The sequence below is a fragment of the Oenanthe melanoleuca genome, chromosome 3, assembly GCF_029582105.1.
Source record: "Oenanthe melanoleuca isolate GR-GAL-2019-014 chromosome 3, OMel1.0, whole genome shotgun sequence".
NCBI classification, from domain to species: Eukaryota; Metazoa; Chordata; class Aves; order Passeriformes; family Muscicapidae; genus Oenanthe; species Oenanthe melanoleuca.
Window position 1 is genome coordinate 11,298,238 of NC_079336.1, and position 19,757 is coordinate 11,317,994.

Sequence of the window (19,757 nt, forward strand, 5' to 3'; positions counted from 1 at the left end):
TTGAGGGCAGTGGTAAACTGAAGTATTATACCTTTGTTGAAGCTTATAAAAGAAGAATCTGAAGCTGAAAATGAAGATCCTTCCAGTTAATCTGCATTGAGAAAAATCAGTGAGCACATCTCTTCTGCATCTTTCAGTTAGAAAAGAAATAACTGATATATCTGTCAACACAACTGTAGTTAATAACATCAGCATTCACCCTGGAGTAACCCAAATTGTTACCCAAGTAGTACAACCTGCAAACTTGGATTAACGAGATACAGAAAGGACAAAAACATCACCACCATCACTGAACACCCCAAGCTGGGCATTGCTCAGAAGAGGTTGTTCTAGATGGCCTGAGGCTGATTTTCTGATGACTTGCTCTTCTGATGACCATCAGCTCACAGGCAACGCCTTCCAGTGTTCCCTGTGTTACTTTCTCCCTGACAAAATGCTGACAATGGCACACCCCTACAGCACAGACAGACCTGCCAGAGGAGCAGACAAATCACTGCAGCAAAGACCGCCACACCAAAGAAAGAACAAAAGAATACGTGTTCTTCATTCGATAAAACCTCTCAGGAAAAGACAGATTTTCTTGTTCTTTTAGTGAAATCATGGGGGGGTTGTTTGTTTGTTTGTTTGTTTGTTTTTAAGTCAAATCTTATGGACTGTTTTAAACATAGCTTTTACCTGATATAACTAGTTTCTGGGAAGTATTTCAGTTCAAACAGACCACTATTGAGAGAGTGTACTGAATCAGTGGAGAAAACAGAAGCAGTTTGGCAATAGAACCTGATAGATAGATAGATAGATAGATAGATAGATAGATAGATAGATAGATAGATAGATAGATAGATATGAACAAACTAATGTTGTGCTTATATATGAACAAACAAATGTCTTCTGCTTGCAAGAGCAGAAGACAGCATTTGATGATCCAGAAGATCCTGTTTATCTAAGTTAAACAAGACATTTCTATGTTAGGATACATGTTGGTTTTACTTACAGTGGTGCAAGCTGTATAAAGCCACAATACCCTCCGTAAATGGAAAGCAAATGTGAAAAAAAATTACAAGCTAAAATGCAGCCCAAAGATTTGAGATTTTCAAAAGCCTACAGTCCTCAGATTACTTACAGAAGTAATCTGATTACAGACTTTTCTGGGATTTGCTTGACCACCCCAGTTGCCTCTGAACATCACAATCAATTTATTTGTCTCAGGAGTAATAGGGGGAAAAAAGATTTCAGGAATGAAAAGATTTTACTGTAATGACCTGAAGCAAATGTGAGAACAACGCCTGCTTTAGAAGTCATGAGAGGCACAATCACAACGATTAACAGCAAGAAAGAGAAGTGAGGAGGAGGAGGGAGCTGGGAAATGGAGTTCACAAATTTCACCTGTGACAAATTTCACCTGTTTAAACGTAATACGGCTGCAAAAGAAGGAAATATGCTTTTGCTAACACCTTTGCAGAGATATTTTGACATGAAAAAACTGATCGGCTTAAACAGGGACAAGTAGTTAAACATAGGATATTGTGTTCTCTGGAAATCATATAACCGTAGAAAGGCTGTAATAAAAGTAACAATATTTCACCTAGCAGATCAGTGTGGGTTTAGAAGCTGAACAGCAAACCTGAGGATGTTTATCAACCCAGTGTTTTCAAAATCTTTCAGTAAAAGTCTCTATACATCCTACCATATCATTTTTTCCACCCAACAGGGCCTGATATTTTTTCAAGCTGAGCACTGTCTGAACAGCTTCCCTAATGTCTTTGTTTAGGTCTGGTCTATAGATCCCACCTTACTCCCACTGATGTTAGAAGGAAACTCTCTTAGCAGACATCCTGTGGGATGACAATACCTAATTCTGTATTTGCTTCCAGCATCTCACATCCACCCCATCAGAAACTGTGAATAACTCTTATATCTGGTAATATATTCTTATTTGTGAGCACAGACATTCTTAGTACCTTTTTAAAGGGTTTTTTTCTACTAGGACATTGGCAAATCTCAATTACCTACTCCAGTGTTAAACTTGGGGTATGAAACAGTGCAAATAAATAGAAAATTGGATGAAAGCTGTGCATAAATGTAGGTTTAATCTGACTCAGCTGCTTCAGCAAAACTCACAGGTATCCTCTCCAGAATGGATTTCACTGAGAAATATCTATGGTACAAAAATACCATCTTATCAAGAGTGCCATCCTCTCACATCTTCATCTCTTCTGTAGTAAATGCAGAAGTATGGTCACCCTTTCACCACACATCATCTGGCAGAAAGCACAGAGAGCAGTGGACATTAAGTTCTGTAGTATATATCTGGCTAAGATGCTAACAAAACCCTGTGGTAAATTCCCTGAAAGGTTTCAATTGCTGAGGTGACAGGCAGCGAGGCTGAGGCAGTGATGGGGGGAGAAAGACACTGCACTGCCAGGAGAGAGCCCTAGCAATGCTTCAGTCAAATCTGACCTACTTTAATGAAATCAGGTCATCTGTGAGCTCTTCATTACCCCCAGACTAAACAGTGCAAAACATAGCAGCCAATGTCTCTGCCTTTTCAGAGTGCCACTAATTCTCATTACAACACTGTTATGTATTCCTTAATATATATTGACTTAGTCATCTCACCACACCAAAGCTGGCAAACAGCACTGGGGAGGAAGGAAGGTAAACATGATTACTGACTAAAAAAAAAAAAAAAAAAAAAAATTGCAGGGTAAACACAGCTAGGCCTCCAGACTGTGTCCTCAAGGGAATAGGGAAACAAAAGGAGGCACAACTGTCTCAGGATATTAGCCATGACATGAAGCTCACCTATCACACCAGCAAACTCTGAACTGTTACCAGCAGCCCTCACAGACAGAGCAAGGCTGGAGCCAAGAGGAAGCTGGTACTGCAGCTTACACCCAAATTCCTCTCACTGCTCAGTCTCCTGTAACCTAGGAAGGTGACAGATCCATAACAAAAATATATACTGGCAATGCCAGTGTGTGTCCATGACTGCCTTTCATTTCACACAGAGACAGGCTGTATGTATATGTATGTGCAGCTATGGATGTGTCCCCACATATATTTTATTATGTAGAAGTGTAACAGTTTTTACTTGACCTTAATGTACATTGAGATTTATGTATTGCTTTTAGGCCTTAGAAAAATATACCTGTACATATGTAAATACATATGGATCTAAGAAACATCTAAATGTGATTTTTATGTATATGTATAAAAACATATTCAGCAATAGACACATCCTTTTGAGCATCCCATTAAACCTACCCTATTTACAGTATGCACATTTCTCTATTGTGAATAAGGTTATATATATTAAAGGCTACTGTGCTCCAAAGAGAAACATTCCTCTCTTATTAAAAGAATTAATATTTTTATCTCTATTTCTCATCACAGAAGTATAACATTTACAGTTTCTGTTCAGCACTATTATAAGGTATTTATACCCACTTTGGTTTGGAGACCTCTGTACGAGGGCATCTGGTCCATAAGGAATGACATCCCCTCTCCTGCTGCAGATCCAACAAGCCACAGGTCAGCACAGGTGCTGTGCCCTGCCTGCAGCCCTGCACAGGTGCCTGCAGCCCTGCACAGGTGCCTGCCTCTGGCACCTTAGCTCATCTCAAAAGGCACTGTGCACTAATTCAGGGGCAATGCATTGGGCCTTTACATTCCTTTACCTGTAGCCAGCTATCATTAAAACTGATCTTCTGCTTTTTCCTAACCGTGTTTAATTGGTAAATCTATTTGGTACTTACTACAGAATTCTCTTTCTTCACCTACTATCTCATTATCAAATTACTTCTCAGACTGTCTCTGTCACCTCTGGGGGTGGCTGAGTGTATTTCACCTGGCCCAACAGAGAGGTCTACAGTGCAGGAGTCCACACATGCCAATGCTTTGGACAGAGGTATTTAGGTGAAATGAAGACTTACAGAGATGACAACCTAGACAGAACAGTCCTGAGGCCATGCCAGACTTCCTTTGGCAATGCCAAGTTAGGATGATTCAGAGGGCTCTTGCCTCTTTCACTTTTATCTATTTGTTCCTGTTTCTACTTAATTCCCTGCCTTGTACTGGGAGAAATGACTGCAGAGCTATGCAATCAATATCTAACTAATTCTCACTGAAACTAGGATCATACATAGAAATACTCCTCAAATTCTAACTATTCATTATATAGAGTTATTATATTTCTAAATCATAATTTTGATGGCTGGAACTAGGAGAAAAGGCAGCTTACAGGAGTCCAGCTGGCTGTGACAGACTCTGTGCTTACTGACTAAGGCAAAATAGAGCAGCCATATTTTGATTTCTTACAACATCTGGAAAGTTATTCCCTTCTATCTTCTGTTTCCTTACAGCATCTGCTGCTGCCCAAATTGCTCATTTCTTTTCATTCTAGCCAGCTGAAACTTCTGTGTCATCCATATGGTAGTTTTAAAATGCCAGAGAAGCAGGACTGAGAGAAGTAAGGGAAGGATGGCACATAGAGGAACAGGTAAGTTTCCATGCACTTTTAATAGAGAATACATGACAGTGGATAAAACACTGCAAAAATATACATCATACAGGAAATTTGAAATTTTTTGACTAAGTATAACTAACAATTATGTCCAAAAAAAGGTCTTTATTTCGTTTTCTTTAAAAAGCTGGTGCTAGAAACTGGAGAGTCTCCTTTATAGGCTTGCAGTGATCCCTTCCCTGAAGGAGGAGGTAGGAGAGGCTTAGAAGGTGGGGTAGGATAGTAATTGTTATCTGTAAAGGCCAGCTGTAAGCAGCATACTTAATGGTGGGGTTTGGGCAGACAAATATTGACAGCTCAGGGATGTTGCTAAGCCAGCAGTGCCCTGCTGAAGGCTGGAATGTGCAGCCACACAAAAGGGACGTGCCATGGCACAGCCCTGAGCCCTGCTGAGCCAGCAGCACCTTTTGGTGCTACCATGGGCATCCACAGGGTTTTCCTGGTCCTTTCAGTGGGATAAGTCTTCTCTCCCTTGTGGTTTTGCTTGTTGTTACTTTTCCTGGAAGGGTTTAAAGAACAGGATTGAGAGAGTGATTTTTCCCTCAGAGGAAGCTGAGGCTGAGCTGCACTCTCCTCTGCCAAAGGGACACTCCTGGCATGCTGCTGATCCCCAGAGGAGCAGACTCACATCCCACCCAGACTCACATCACACCCAGACTCACATCCCACCCAGACTCACATCCCACCTCCCTGCCACTCATCTGCTGGGGAATTTTACCCCTGCAGTCTGTGGCTCTAAGTGTGAGGTCATTAATGGAGTTTTGTCTTGTTACCAAGGCTGTGAGAAAAAAGCTGATGAGAAAAGGCACTGTTAGTGCCTGAACATCATCTCTGGAGCTCCACCTGGTAACTCAGTACAGGCAGTGATCTGCTTTGATTCCCCCTGGCTGAAACTGAGATAGGCTTCCCATGCACTGCCCCTGACAATGACTACTTGTACCCAAACTTTTCTGTTAGCTTTCTCTAAAGGAGTAGATTTGTTTCAGTTTGTGTATTATTTTGAAGTAAATAACTAACTGAGAAAATGAGGATTTTAGCACTGAGGAAATCCCATTATCACTTTTTCTGAAAACTGTTTGTCTTATATTCCAGTATTGAATTTACATCTAATTTCAGGCTTCTTTGGACTACAAAAAAGGTTAATCAAACACTTAAAATTGGGTAGAAAGGCTCCCATCAACTGCCAGTAATCTGGCCAATGTTCATACCTGTAGTCAGAATTGGTAGCTTTTTTCTTAAAAACTTGCAGGAAAATTTCATTGTGAAGTTTCACACTCTCAATTACAGCTCACTAATCCCTCGAGCACAGTTTAGGGTTTCTCCACAGAATGCAATTCAGCCCATGTAATGCTATTTGAAATTGCAGAAAAAGAAAATACAATAGTCTTCAGACATATCTCCTGTCAAATTAATCATGGATTGTTGGTTCAGAGATACCAAATATCAAAGATTTTTTTTTTTTTTCATTTTACTATAGCCAGGTATGTACAAGTATTTCTGTAAAAACTTGTGTATCTCTGAGGAGAACAAGCAATGCTGCATGTACAACTCCAGTCAGAGCAAAAGCCAGGCAAACTTAAAGACCCACTTACAGCAAGGCAGATGCTCATAATCTTAATTTTATTATCTCCAAACAGCAGTGTTTCAATACATGAAAAACAATAAATCAGGAAATGTCATGACCATGAAAAAGTAAAAAAAGAAACATGGCAAAAAAGTGGGGAAAATATTTCTGATTTAGATTGTCTGTGGCTTTTCTGACTTGTGCCCCAGAGATGTTCAGGCTGTGTATGGGCAGGGTTTTAATAGATGTAGTATGTTATGAGCATATCACTGGATTAGATAGCTGGGAAGCAAAGAGAGAAGTCAAAACTGTCTAGTCTGGCAGTTTCCTGAAAGCAACAAGCAGTGGATACCACTGAATTACAGAATAACAACACCAGATAGAAAAATCTAATAATATATAGAAGCATCAAACCATACATAAAGGTGCTTGATAAAGACTTTCTCATTTTTTCATAAATTACTTCACTAATTTCACTCTGTGTGGAGAACTCTGCTGAACTAAGCTGAGGCCAAAGAAGTGCCACATCATTTCCATCACGATTTGTAGTTCAAATCCCCTCTAGGACTTATCTGAGAGACTTATAGATTTACATCCACAATAATTAAGAAACTTTAATGGGATTTTGGTTTAACTCATTATATATGCTAGCAACAATACTAAGCATTTATTGTGTACTCACAGCATTTACTGCATGCATCATTCTCAGCAGTTATGTGCAACCTTTTCCACACATGACACTGTGGACTCTGCAATCCATCCAACAATTCCCACAAAACCATTTCTCTGTACTTCTGTAGGAGAGAGAACATCTTAACATATTGTAGAGTGATGCACTGGCTCATGTGATTTCCTCCAGGCAAATGGAATAAAACAAGGCTGGGAGGAAGAAACACCAAACCCTGTGCAGGCTGAGGCAGACATTATTTACAGTGATAACTCTTGGCCAAGAAGATGAGTCTGTCTGAGCTCTGGAAACAATGGAGAAAGACTTGAGATCTCCAGCAATAGTTCAGAGCATGAACTATGGAGGTTATTAATTACTTCCAAAGGGTGCTCTCTGTATTGACCCCAAATACACTTAGCTTCTGCCAAGATGTTCCACAGTTTATGCAGAAACACCTTGAAATGAAACTCTTTAATCTTGTTCAACAAACTAAAATAACTTGACTTGAATAGATCTGACCCCAAACCAAATATTTTATTTTGATTTTGCTAACAAAAAATATTTGATTTTCAGACAAAATATTTTGCTTTTCAGGTTAAAACTGGTAACAGGGAAAAACTCAACATAGATATCTCTGCATCGAAAACACATTTTTCTTCTTAAAAAATTCTCCATTTTTTTCTGTCTGAATGTCTCTGATCAATACACAGCAATGGTGTATGCAATTACACACAGGAGTATATGTATTAGATGCACGTACATAATCACATTTTTATTCACTCTTTGGAAAGATAATCTACAGTCTGCTAGCTGATAGGTCAGGAATCTTCAGTTCAGCTATCTGAGAAAGATGTTAAAATATGGGAAAGTTGGAAAAAATTCATAAAAACAAGCACAAAAGACCTCTTCCTTTCTTGGTATGTAAAGAAAATGCTAAGTAAACAATTTGCAAACTCGGTAACAAAAGTCAACACTTAAATCTGTGTGGGTTCTCCCTTTGTCTATTTATTTTTCTGTCTCCAAATATTAAATGCAAACTTCAATACAAAGCCAGGAATTAGGTTCCATACATGGAAATGCCTTGGCGATTGTGAAAAATAATGCTGTGGTGTCTCTAGTTGGGAGGTTTGGAAGAAAAAGAATTTAAAAAAAAACAAGGAAAAAAAAAAGAAACTGTTCCACTTCATCTAGCAGTGCTGCAATACATCACTCCAATTAAATCCCAGCCAATAAGCAAAGGGACGTGTTAAGTAAAATTCATGAGCTTTGAATGCATGTGAATGAATATGCCAATCAGAATCAATGCCACCCATTCATCTGGTGTAACACCATGGTGATGACAATGAGCTTGAAACCAGCCTTTGTTGTCATCAGCTGTGCAGTAGTTGCCACAGCCCCAGCCTGGATCAAATGTGTGGGACATTTAAATCTTCAGCATGGCACACAGAACATCTTATTCATGCCAAAAAAGGAGCCATAATCAGACTCCGAGTAAATAATTCAGGATCAGTCCCTTACGAGGCACAAATTACCTTCTTTTAAAATGACCAAAATACTGTTCCTCTCCTTGCTTGACTTCACCCCACGGACACAGGCACAGCATTCTGTAGCCATGTAGTGTATTTGTCTCTCTGGAAATCTGTTGCTATATTAATTGTCTGTAACTGAGCCTTCTCTGGGCCCTGACTGATACTGCACTAAGGAATATCTTTGCAGAGACCCTGTATCTCAGCCCTTTTGAGCACTGCAGTGGCAGATGGCTAGCTCTCACTGCTTTTACAATAACCATTTCATTTGTGATGCTTGACCTGAATTCCATTCCTTGTTTAAAAGTGTGTCTCAGTTCTCAAATGGTATTTCACAGAATTGCCATTTCCATAGTGTTTCCACATGCTGTTCTCCAAATAACACATTTGCCCATAAAACGGGGTGGAAGAAAAGAATATGGAACTAAGTGTCACAATTGAAAATGTTTAGTCTAAGAATACCTATCCAAATACTGACAGTTTCACTTTTACTAGATTTAAATTACCCCACTGATATTTTCTTATATGTCAGCTGCTATCACTTACAGATCATGCTGTATTTTTAGTGCTTTGTGCTATGAGTTAGTTCTCTTTCTTCCATTGAGTTGTCAGTAGTTATAACATCGTAAATGTGAAACGCTGTGCTAGAAAAACAGGCCTTGGAGTGGTGACATACACTCAACTTCTCTGAATAAATTAAGCATGCATGCTTTCAGTAATAGATCCACCCATTAATCAGTGTATTTAAAAGGATGTGACAATCACTGTGTAGAACCAATAGTCCCCCAATTTACCAGCGGATATTACTCATTGTTGAATACTTTCTCTGCACATTTCTCATCTTATTTTTCAGTTCCTGAATAGGAAATTAATCTTAAGAGGAAGAGCAAGTGATCTTAAGGAACTTTATTTGGAAAGAGGTTATTTCTGAGGTTTCTTCTGGAGCCAATTAAAATCTCAACCAGAAGGAGCTGAAGACATCATTCAAATACACATTTGGTAAAGAAATATTAAACATGAAGCATAGATTTGCAAACAAAACCATGAACCCTTTGGTTATTCCCTTCCATTCTCTGGGCCTGAATTCATAAAGAGAAAATTAAGCTGGATAGAGGGAATAAATGTGAGGATCACAAAGAGCTAGAGAAATGATGCTGCAGAAAGATGCTGTCTGCCCCTGTTAAGGTTCTCTACAACCCTTTATTGTGATCCTTCTGGCATGTGACCCAGTCTTTTCCTACTGGAAGTGACCTGATTTTCTTCTACTGGAACTCTGCAATGTATTTCTTAAGAAAAAAGTTACTCTGTCTGAGCTTTTTTCTGCACCTTGAGGTGATCCACAATGGTTCTATGCAACTTCATGCAACAGGCCCAGGTATAACTTAAGAGATACACAGCAAAGTCACATTAAACCTTATAGCAAAAGACTTATTTATTTAGACTCAGAATGCATGGCAGATTATTTCCAAGTGTTATTAAACCCACACTTTTTGGCATTGTGCAGTCAATTATAACTCAGATTTAAACAAATTCTATATCTCTGAACATATAACCGTTTAGTTCTTTTAAAAAGACTGATAAGTGGGAGTTTTTGTAATTTGGGACAAAAACTTTCCAATCAATCTGTGATAACGTGAAAACATAAAAAAATCTTCTATTGATACTTCAGCCCTTTAGTTCTTTACCTGTCTGTTGACTTGGCCTGTGCCAAAAATCGTGTTGCCAGCAGAAGTAAGGCAAGATTGTCCCTCTGTATTTGGAACTGGTCAAGCTGCATCTCAAATTCTGTGTCCAGTTCTGGGCCCCTCACTACAAGAAAGGCATTGAAGTGCTGGAGCAAGTCCAGAGAAGAGCAATGGAGCTGGGGAAGGCTCTGGAGCACAAATTTGGTGAGGAGCAGGTGAGGGAGCTGCAGGTGTTTAGCCTGGAGAAAAGGAGGCTTAGGGAGAACCTTATCACTCTCTACAACTCCCAAAAGGAGATTTTAGCCAGGTGGGGTCCCTTCTCCCAGGCAACTGCAACAGGGCATGAAGAAACAGACTCAAGCTGTACCAGGAAAAGTTCAGGTTGAACATCAGGATGAAATTTTTCACTGAAAGGGTTGTCAAGCATTGGAACAGACTGGCCAGGGAAGTGGTGGAGTCACCATCCCTGGAGGTGATCAAGAAATGACTGGACGTGGCACTTAGTGCTATGGTTTAGTTGATGTGGTAGTATTCAGTCAGTATTGATTGTCTTGGAAGGTTTTCCAGTCTTAATGATTCCATAGTTCAACTCCATGACCTTCAAAGACCCAGAAAGCTCTCTGTTTCCCAGTGAGTATAAGGTAAACAAAGTCCCAGACCCCTGATTCTTTTTCTCATCTTTATCCTCATGCAGCTATTAAGTAAAATGAAAAGCTGAGAAAAATTCGAGAGTTACCAATAAATACACATATTTCTCCAGCTATTCTTATGATAAAAATCATATCACTATCACCAAAGCAATACCAGTTTTAAGTTGATCAAAGAGAATGCAGGTACTCATGGTGAGGAGGTTCTGAAGTTCATTTCCTGGTGTAATTTATGGTTAAGAGTAAATATCTACCCTTCATACACTTGGAACACTCCTGGGAAGCTCCTGAAAAGCTCCTCATCTCTTCACTTGCAACTAGTTATCACATTAAATACATGAAAAATACTTCCCCCACATTGAGGACAGAATGTCATCCCAAAAATTACCATACCATTCTTACACACCTGGGTAACAGCAGCACAACCAGCATGAAGCTATCAACAAGTTCCAGGTCACCTGAACTCTTTTTTGCTGCTCTTTGCTCTGTCCCTCAGACCTTTCTTCTATTTATTCCACCAAATAAATCTCAAGGTTTTACTCCTTATTGTAAAGACAGCATTGAGCTCACACCAGCTTAGTTATTGTACAAAGGCTCTGGTCTACAGCTCTTCCATTAGGAAATAGAATATGGTATATGAAATTTCTTTTGGTATTCAGAAAGTTTTGTGGGAACTAATTTTTTATGCTATTCTATTTGGGCTTTGCAGCAATAGACTTTGGCCTGAGAGGCAATTACTTTCAGTTTTACCTAAGAGGACTGATGGGAAATAAGTCACAAATTTTGTTGCTTTGTGTATGTTGCTATGGTTTGAATGTCCATTCAATGAACTATGAACCTTCTTGTATTTGAAAATATATGAGTAATTAGATACAAAGTACTGTCTTTCTATGAGAGTATTTTAAAAACACATTCATACAGAGGATTTGAACAGTATTAAATGTCACAATTTTCACACTTAACCTTACTTTTAGGCAGGTGGTCAAAGAAATTTCATTGCATTTAACAAAACCGATTTCATACAAAACTCAATAAGAAGTTGCTTAGTGGGTATGCAGAGCCAAATTAAAAACAAAACTCAGGAAAACAATAAGGCCACAAAAACTTTTCAAACTTGTCATAATTATGTCTCACAAAAATATAGAAAACAATTAACACTGAGCACAGTTGTACTTCCTGTATTTTATTGGGATACTTGTCTTTTGGTATTAATGAAAGAGTCCAAACTCATCTCTATTTGTCCACTAATTAGCCACAATTTTAATTGGTAATTACTAAAACTGAAATTTTTGAAAAGTCTCTAAAGGAAATATACAGATTTATACTAAGTTTTAAAATCTGAGCTTCTCTTGCTGCTTTGGGAATTTTGAAAAAGGATTGAATCTGAAGCTACAACTGAGAGATGCTGCATTTATGTTTAGTATAACTCTGTTTCAACATGAGAATAAGTGTAATATGTCTTATGAGTTAAGAGCTACTGTTTGAACATTTTTTTTATGGACAGTGCAATCACAAAATATGTTCACATCACATTTGCAGAGTGTTTCTTAAGATAAGGAATATACCTGATTAGATCAGAAGATTTAGAATTAATACTCCTTGCAAACACAATAGTGTTAATATATAAAGAATTAGAAAATAAAGTGGCATTATTTTAAAAGCATAGCAAGCCACCAATTATTTCAGATTTAGGGAGCTGCTTATGGGCTTACTTGAGATGTAAGCAAATAAGTGCCAATTAATTAGAGTCTGTGACAGTGTTCAGTACCATCTCTTTGATCTTTCACTAGTAGCTGACAACAAAGCATGCATACTCACAATGCTTTAGTTTCAGTCAAGTGATCAGCAAAACATGTTCAGCTCATTTAAATAACAGAAGCTGGTAAAATACAGCTATCTTTTATAGCATTAAGCAAAGACTTGAGTTCAGATGACAGCCTCTCACATTTACAGAACACATAACTTGGAGCCATTTGCATCAGATGGGTAACTTGAGTTAAATTTAAAAATGGATGAAGCCACAAGCCAGAGGCGAGGATAAATTCCACAATAACTCCCCTGATCAACCACTGCTATATTGACTATTTAAACACAGATATACCATTGCTCTGTGAACAGAGTCACACAAACATCTGGGCAGAAAGGCTCACTGTGGATAGTTCACTAACAGAAGATGCATTTGTTTCAACTATATCAAAATTCAGAGGAAGCAGAGACCAATAAAAATAAGTGATTATACAGGCCAGAATCTAGAGTTCTGAACATGTAGCTATCACACCTTTTCTGAGCTGGAGTGTTAGGATTTTTTTCTCTGCATGTGCATATACATTTTTAGGACTTATTAAAAGGAATAGCTATTTGTCTGTGAAAGTGGGAGTTTTATAATATAATTAACAATATATGCAGTGACATGCTCAGTGTAGAAGTTTATAATTTTTAATACAATTTTAGAATGGCATAACTAAAAAAAAACCAAAACACTTTTCTAACAGTGCCATATTTTAACCTACAAAGATAAAGCAGTCTTGTTTGTCTATTTTCCTCTTTATTGCTCCAAGTATTTTGGATTAGAAGGATTTTGTGGTTCTCTTCTAGGAGCCAAACTGTTGAGAGGAAGCAGAAATTTAACTATATCACTGTTCTAGTTCAGTGGAGCGCTTGGAGTTAAATCCTACCCCTAATTAACAGCCCCAGCTGAAGCCATGCCAAGTACTCTGTGGAGTCAGGACTCAGAGAAGACAACTGTGGACAGACATTGATTTTATCAGGTGCTGAGGAGCAGATGCTGGGGAGGCCCCCACAGCCCTGTGCAGCAGCAGCAGTGGTCTCTGCCTCTGCTGACCCCCAGACTGTTTCATGAGTTTGTGCCAGTGATGGTTCAGCTGACAGCACAGCAGAGCTTAGCAAGTCCCAGTGCTTGGACCTGAGCACTGGCAGAGTTTAATTTGCTCGTACAGACTTAGCTCATGTACATCCATGGGCCCTGAGAGAAAAGGACATGAAACTGGCAGGTATTTTTCGGCACCCAAAAGTTTAAAGAGTCTTAGACTTAAAGAATGTCTAATTGTTTGTGTGTCTGCTACTTCCAGGAAAAAAGCATGTTCTCCAGAGTCAAAAATCTTCAACATGCTCTGAGATTTGGCTGTCTAGAGACACATAAAGGTGCTTTACTTTCTGTTCAATTGTATGTGTTGTCTATTTTTTTTCCATTTCTTTTTTCCATGATTCAGAGTGTCCCTCTAATGTCCCAGAAATAAGCATGCTCCTCTGCTCAGGCAGTAACCTTTAACTTATGGGGCATGAACTCTCTCCACAGCCCCAGTTTTGTTTGTGAGCTGGCTGATACTCTGCATTAAAGCCATGATTGATCATACCATCCCTCACTCCGACTGTGACAGTGCCAAGGACAGGGGACAGCTGCTCCTGGGGACACCAGCTGACCAACCCCTGGTGGAGCAGGAGAGGTGGCACCACGAGCCCGTGCCAGCCCTGAGCTCCTCCCAAAATCGTGTGCAGCACAGAGCGTGGGCAGGAGAAACGCTGGGTGTGCCAGGACTGCTGTGCATGAGATGGGCTCAGAAACAAGTGCTACATCTTTGGAATAAAGGTTCTGGAACTCCCTCCATCTCCCTTCAGGAAATGTGTCCCCCCACATTCTTCCCCTTTGATTTCAACAGAGCTTAGATAATTTTTGTAAAAGAAGGATTCATTTCAAGAAAAATATTCTTCCTGCATGCTCTCCTGTGGCCTGGGAACTGGAGCCCAAAGGTTGTATTTTCTGTGCAGAGTTTGAGTGGCCATGCCATGTAAAATCAAAAGTTCATCTTGCCCAGCATCTCATTCCCATCAGTGGCCAACTGTGATACTGCAGAAAGACATATTAGTGAAAAATATATCTAATTTCCTACAGCAAAAGCTTCCAACCATGAGTGGTTTAATGGTTCTTTGAGACACGACATCTCTGCAATGGTAAGGCTGCAGCTTGCAAGGAGGTTACAAAATCATATATTAGGCATAAGTATAGCTCAGGGCATTTTCACTTAACATGTAGACATAGGAAGGAAGGAGGCAGGTACTTTACACAAACACAGCCCCCAGTTTTATTACTCTTTTCTGGATAAAATCACACATTTTAACACTTTTTTTCAAGAATTTCTTAGTTTGGTTGAGCTTAGCCCTGTTCCAGACTGATTTAGGTTGAAACATTTTAAGCTTAGCCTAAGCTAAAGGAATTTAAATATAGTCTTTACACACTGGATTAACCAAACCAGTTGAAAATTTCAATTTAACTTAAACTGCAGTAGCATTTTAGATGTAGATGTGTGACTGAGAGAACGTGGCCTCAGGCACACGTTAAAATACCCAGCTAATCGCAGTAGTAAGATGACTAGCCCAGCTCTGAACCACAACATGAATTAGTCTATCAGCTATCACACTTAATCAAATCAAAACATCACACTATTTTTTTCAGCCACAGAATATAAAACAGAGCCTCAAACCACCCACTAGCAACAGACCAAGGAAATAACTACCCTTAGCTTGTTCTGAAACACTGAGACCATCTGCTTGAAGAAATATGTGGAAGTTGAACACAAGCTACCAGTGCAGGTAAACTTCCCTTTTCCCTAAAATAATGAATTTATTAGAGAAAAAAGGGACAGAGATTCTGCCAGCAGGAAGACTGGAGCTTGCTGCAGCAATCTTGTACCCCACTTTAGTCTTCCTGGCAAAAAGTCTTTTGTTTAGTGTTAACACTAACAACTCACAGCAATACACCAACTTCGATGGAGCTGCACAGGCTAATTCCCACTCCAGAGACCTGCCACATCAATTAAGAGATGGCTTATGCTTTCATTCTGAAACTTGAAATGCCACACTGGAAAACTAAGCATTCTCATCATCACATTAACATTCAATACAGCCTTTATGGCCCTTCTGCCATGCCTGAAGGTCATTTACAGTAGTAATAATAACAATGCTGGACACTCAGCCAAGCCAATGTTCAGCTAGAACTACATGCAGAATCCACTGCTCTGTACAGCCACAAGCAATACAGCTTTGCCTGTCTGGAAAAGGACAAATTGTTTAAAAGATTGGTTTGATACTCAGGAATCTATGTTAAAATTGTACTACTGTGCTTCCAGTGAAGTAACTAAAAAAATTATTTTAACTTTCCATTTATGATAAAATCATGCTCACTCTCTCTGCCAGTCACTAAATTTAAGCATGTAGGTGTTAAGTGATTTAAATTTCTTAATCTCAAGGATTTTAGTTCAAAGCAAGTATTGCAAAATATGACTTTTAAAATTCATTTGAAGTTTAAAGACATTCATTTTCAATGATTTCGCGCATATTGTGCATTTTGCTCTGCGAACACCGAAATGAATATCTGGACAGGCAATAATATAAAGAATTTAAGGAAATTGTAATTTTAAGCACTAGAATTTGTAGGAAATTTATGTTTAGAAGATGTGTTAACTCCATAAAGAAAAGCATCACACATTCAGTCTTTCATTCATATAAAATAAAAACAGCTCCAAAATCACTGAGACTGAAAATTCATAACAAGCTTCTAGAGACAGATCTGTTAAATGGAATTTGTTCCTAGAACTTTCAGTGTTAAGTGTATCAAGCCCACTTGACAAAGTTGCAAGATTCATTCTTTTTCAGGTTTTTGAATAAAAAACCGATTTGGATAGATTTTTACGTTTTGGTTTTTTTTTTTTTTTTTTTTTTTCCCTTGAGATATTCATAATTCTTCAAGTAAGATTAAATAAGATTACTGTTTTTACTCTGCTTGTGGTTATGTAGCATAACATAGTATTTAGATGATTTTTTTGCCTTTTATGATTACAGCACCTTTAAATTAAGAAAGTATTTCTTTAAAAATAACGGCCCCCATAGAAAATTATATGACCCTCATAAAACAAGCCCATGCTGCAATAGAAACAAATGTAAGCCCACTGGTTTAAAACCAAGATACAAACATATGTTTCCATTGAAAACTGGACACAAGGAAGGATCATCACCTGGAGATTTCCTTTATCAGCTGGGAAATATGGGCACTCCTGCTGCACAACATGTGGGAATGAGTCTCTTATCTCTGGGCAACAGAAACTTGTCCTGGGTACCAGCAGCCAACAGAATAGGTGCAACAGTTAGTTAGCTAGAACTTCTGGAAACTTTCATGGAACTGGCAAGACAAACATTTCCTGTATAGAAAAAAAAAAAAAAGACAAAATTCTGATAAATTCACCTCAAATTCAGCTGGTGAGGTCATGTATCTGAGCAGGGTTTAAACAGACAGGTCTTCCTCCATAACATACCTTCTGGCAAAGCTTGTCTCAGTCTAGTCTCTTCCCAAAAACTCTAGTGAGAAAAATAAGACATATTGGAATCTTAGGAATAGTTTGCTCAAGCTTGTCCAAGTTAGGAGCACTGGAGTTGCCTGGCAAAAGGAATCCCTGTCTCTCTGGGTGGAAACAGGAGTATTTGCTGTTTGGTTTTGCATGCTGAGTTTCTTGAAATGCTGGGGGTCCAACAGCTGAAGCTGAAGGTAAGCTAAGCAGCTGCAAACAGCTTTGCTGTACTCATAAAAAATCAACAGCTTATCCCATTAGCAATTGTGAGTCATACTCTTAATGTTCCATTTGCATTTGCTGTTACTGGTAGAGTATGGACATTACTTTCATATCACATTAATTCATATCCATCCATAATAATATGGACATTAATTCATATCACATATTACATTAGTATATTAATACAGCACTGATCAAATATGTTTGTGATCCAGCTATCTGTGCCATGTAGTACTGTGAGGCAATCCCTAGTGCTTTAAATGATTCCACTCTGACCTAAATGATACCTTTTTTCATGAGGCAGAAAAGGAAAAAGGAAGAAAAATCACAGTACATAAAAGAATGAATAAGTGGCCTAGAGCCCTTCCACCTGAAAAAGACAGAAACAAAGAGGAAACATGATGGAGACCTGAAGGTCTGGAGTCTTTGCAGGTCAGAGTTTTTCCGTTGTGTTCCTTCCAAAATAAGAACTAGGAGCCACAACAACCAAAATTGCGTACCTTGTAAAGTGTTTAATAAATAAGTTTTTATCTCCTTCTAATGTGGTGTAATGCATGCTAAATAAATCACATAATATTTTAGAGTAGAAATGGAATAATAAAAAAGCTTTCAGGGATGATCAGCACACACACACACACACACTCACTTTCACAGACAATCTCCACATTTCTGCCCCTAGAAGCTCCTGACTATCAAAGTGATGGAGAGAGCAAGAACATTCTGACAAAATATTCAATGTGCTTATTCTGTGCTTTAAATTTTTCTAGACCAACCGTTTTTTGTCTCTGTGGAAGAAAAGGCTTTAGACTGATCTGGAATGACCAATGTTTGTGAACATGCACTGCAGCAAGATGTAACAGCAGTAAGTCCCAATATCTGGCCCTCTTACACATCTTCTGTGTGATCTGACACAGTTTTCAGCAGATCCATTCACAGGCACAAATGGTATCTATTTTCATATTGAAGTCTCTGGGAATGAAATGGCTGGTTGCTATTTGTAAACCTGAAAATCAGTCACCACTAGCACAGTTGCAAATTTTGCAATAAAAAATTTTCATAGTTGCCTGACATATTGGTGAACTACAGTCTCCAAAGCTCTCAGACACATTCAAGAGCTCAGACTTAGGACAGAAAAACCACAAATCTTACAAAACAGGCATCTGGGTTCTGCTTCATCCCACCCTGTGTGCCTGACCCCAAAATGGACAAGCTACGAGTGCATTTAGTGATATTTGGATCACCTGGAATTTGTGTGACAAGGGATGTAGATGTCTGTGTCCAGATGTCAATATCTTGAGATGGGAAATCCTATATTCACTCCTGACAGTATTTACAAAATATGACTGGCAGAAGATTATTCATTTCAGCCACTTAACCTGATTCTTCAAGGAATTTGCCATGTCAGATGTTGAGCATTTTGGTCCTGTTCAGGGCAAGTTCTGAATGCTATGTATTAATTATAGATTCAGACATAGGGGTTGAAAGTGGCAACCTGAAAGTAGAGAAGCACCTGGTAAACAGTCCTTAGTACCTTTCACCACAAGGGTAATTACTTATCCACCTCTTGGCTACAAAAGCTCTTAGGCAAGTCTTGATCTTTTTGTATGCTCTTAGTGTTCAGAAGATCCTAATCTCTTGCCTCTCAGCAGCTTCCTTGAATTATCTGTAATGAGTGAATCAGTTTTGTATTTCTAAGTCAGGAAAGACAGCTCTTCCTCAAAGGTCATAGTTACAGTGACTACTTCCATATCCTCTGGGGTATGACTAGATGAAGAATGTTTTATACCTTTAAGATACACCAAACTTCACTGCTATCAGATATTGCAATGACAACAACCAGTAAGAAAAGGAGAGATATGCTAAAGACTTTGTAAACCACTGGGGGAATGAGTGAGTTAAACATATCTGAAATAGATACTGTGCAGTATGTAACCATACAGCTCAAGAATTAGAATTGAAGTAGTTTATTTCAGAGTACACACATAACAGAAAATACCTGCATCCTGTTCACAAACCCATCTGACTAAATATACTCAGTCATTGTAGCATATTGTGGGCCATTCTCACTTACAGTAGACAGTCTTTTGCCTGCAAGCACCAAAGAAATAAGAACCTATGATGCTAATTATGCAAAGGGATACTCAGCCATTAAACTATTTCTGTTAGACCCAGCCTACACTATTCAGTGCAATTATGTAAAAGAGTGAAATGGCAATTAGTAACAAAGCTTGGTACATGTGAACCTTACAACATGACTCACAAATTTGGAAATAAGATTTCATTAGTCTGTAATTGACCATTAAAGCATGAAATTTTTCATCACTTTCACCTTACTGAGGTTACTCTTGCCATTTCACTGGCAAAAAAACAGTTCCTGAAGCTATGACTGTAACACCATGTCAGAAAAACTGCAGTAAGAGTTTTCACAGCAGTCAGCCACAGCAAGGTTAAAGTTAAAACACTATATAGTGATGTCAGATGCCTACATTTCAAAATATGTTTTTATGCAGTTGTATGGAATCACTGTGGATGAGGATGCTTACTTCAAATAAAAAGAAAAGCCAG

The 19,757-nt window shown here is 38.6% G+C and overlaps 1 protein-coding gene across 1 annotated transcript in view; it reads right to left on the minus strand.

Annotated features, from left to right (window-relative positions):
* Positions 1-6,768: 6,768 nt before the first annotated feature.
* LOC130250499 (myosin light chain kinase, smooth muscle-like) overlaps positions 6,769-19,757 on the minus strand; it is a 37,151-nt gene continuing 24,162 nt past the window's right edge. Inside the window, exons 2-3 of the mRNA XM_056486203.1 lie at positions 16,641-16,823; positions 6,769-6,880 (exon numbers count right to left, since the gene is read on the minus strand). Of these exons, the coding sequence (XP_056342178.1) occupies positions 16,774-16,823 (50 nt within the window). The 3' untranslated portion in view covers positions 6,769-6,880; positions 16,641-16,773. The remainder of the gene's footprint in view (positions 6,881-16,640; positions 16,824-19,757) is intronic.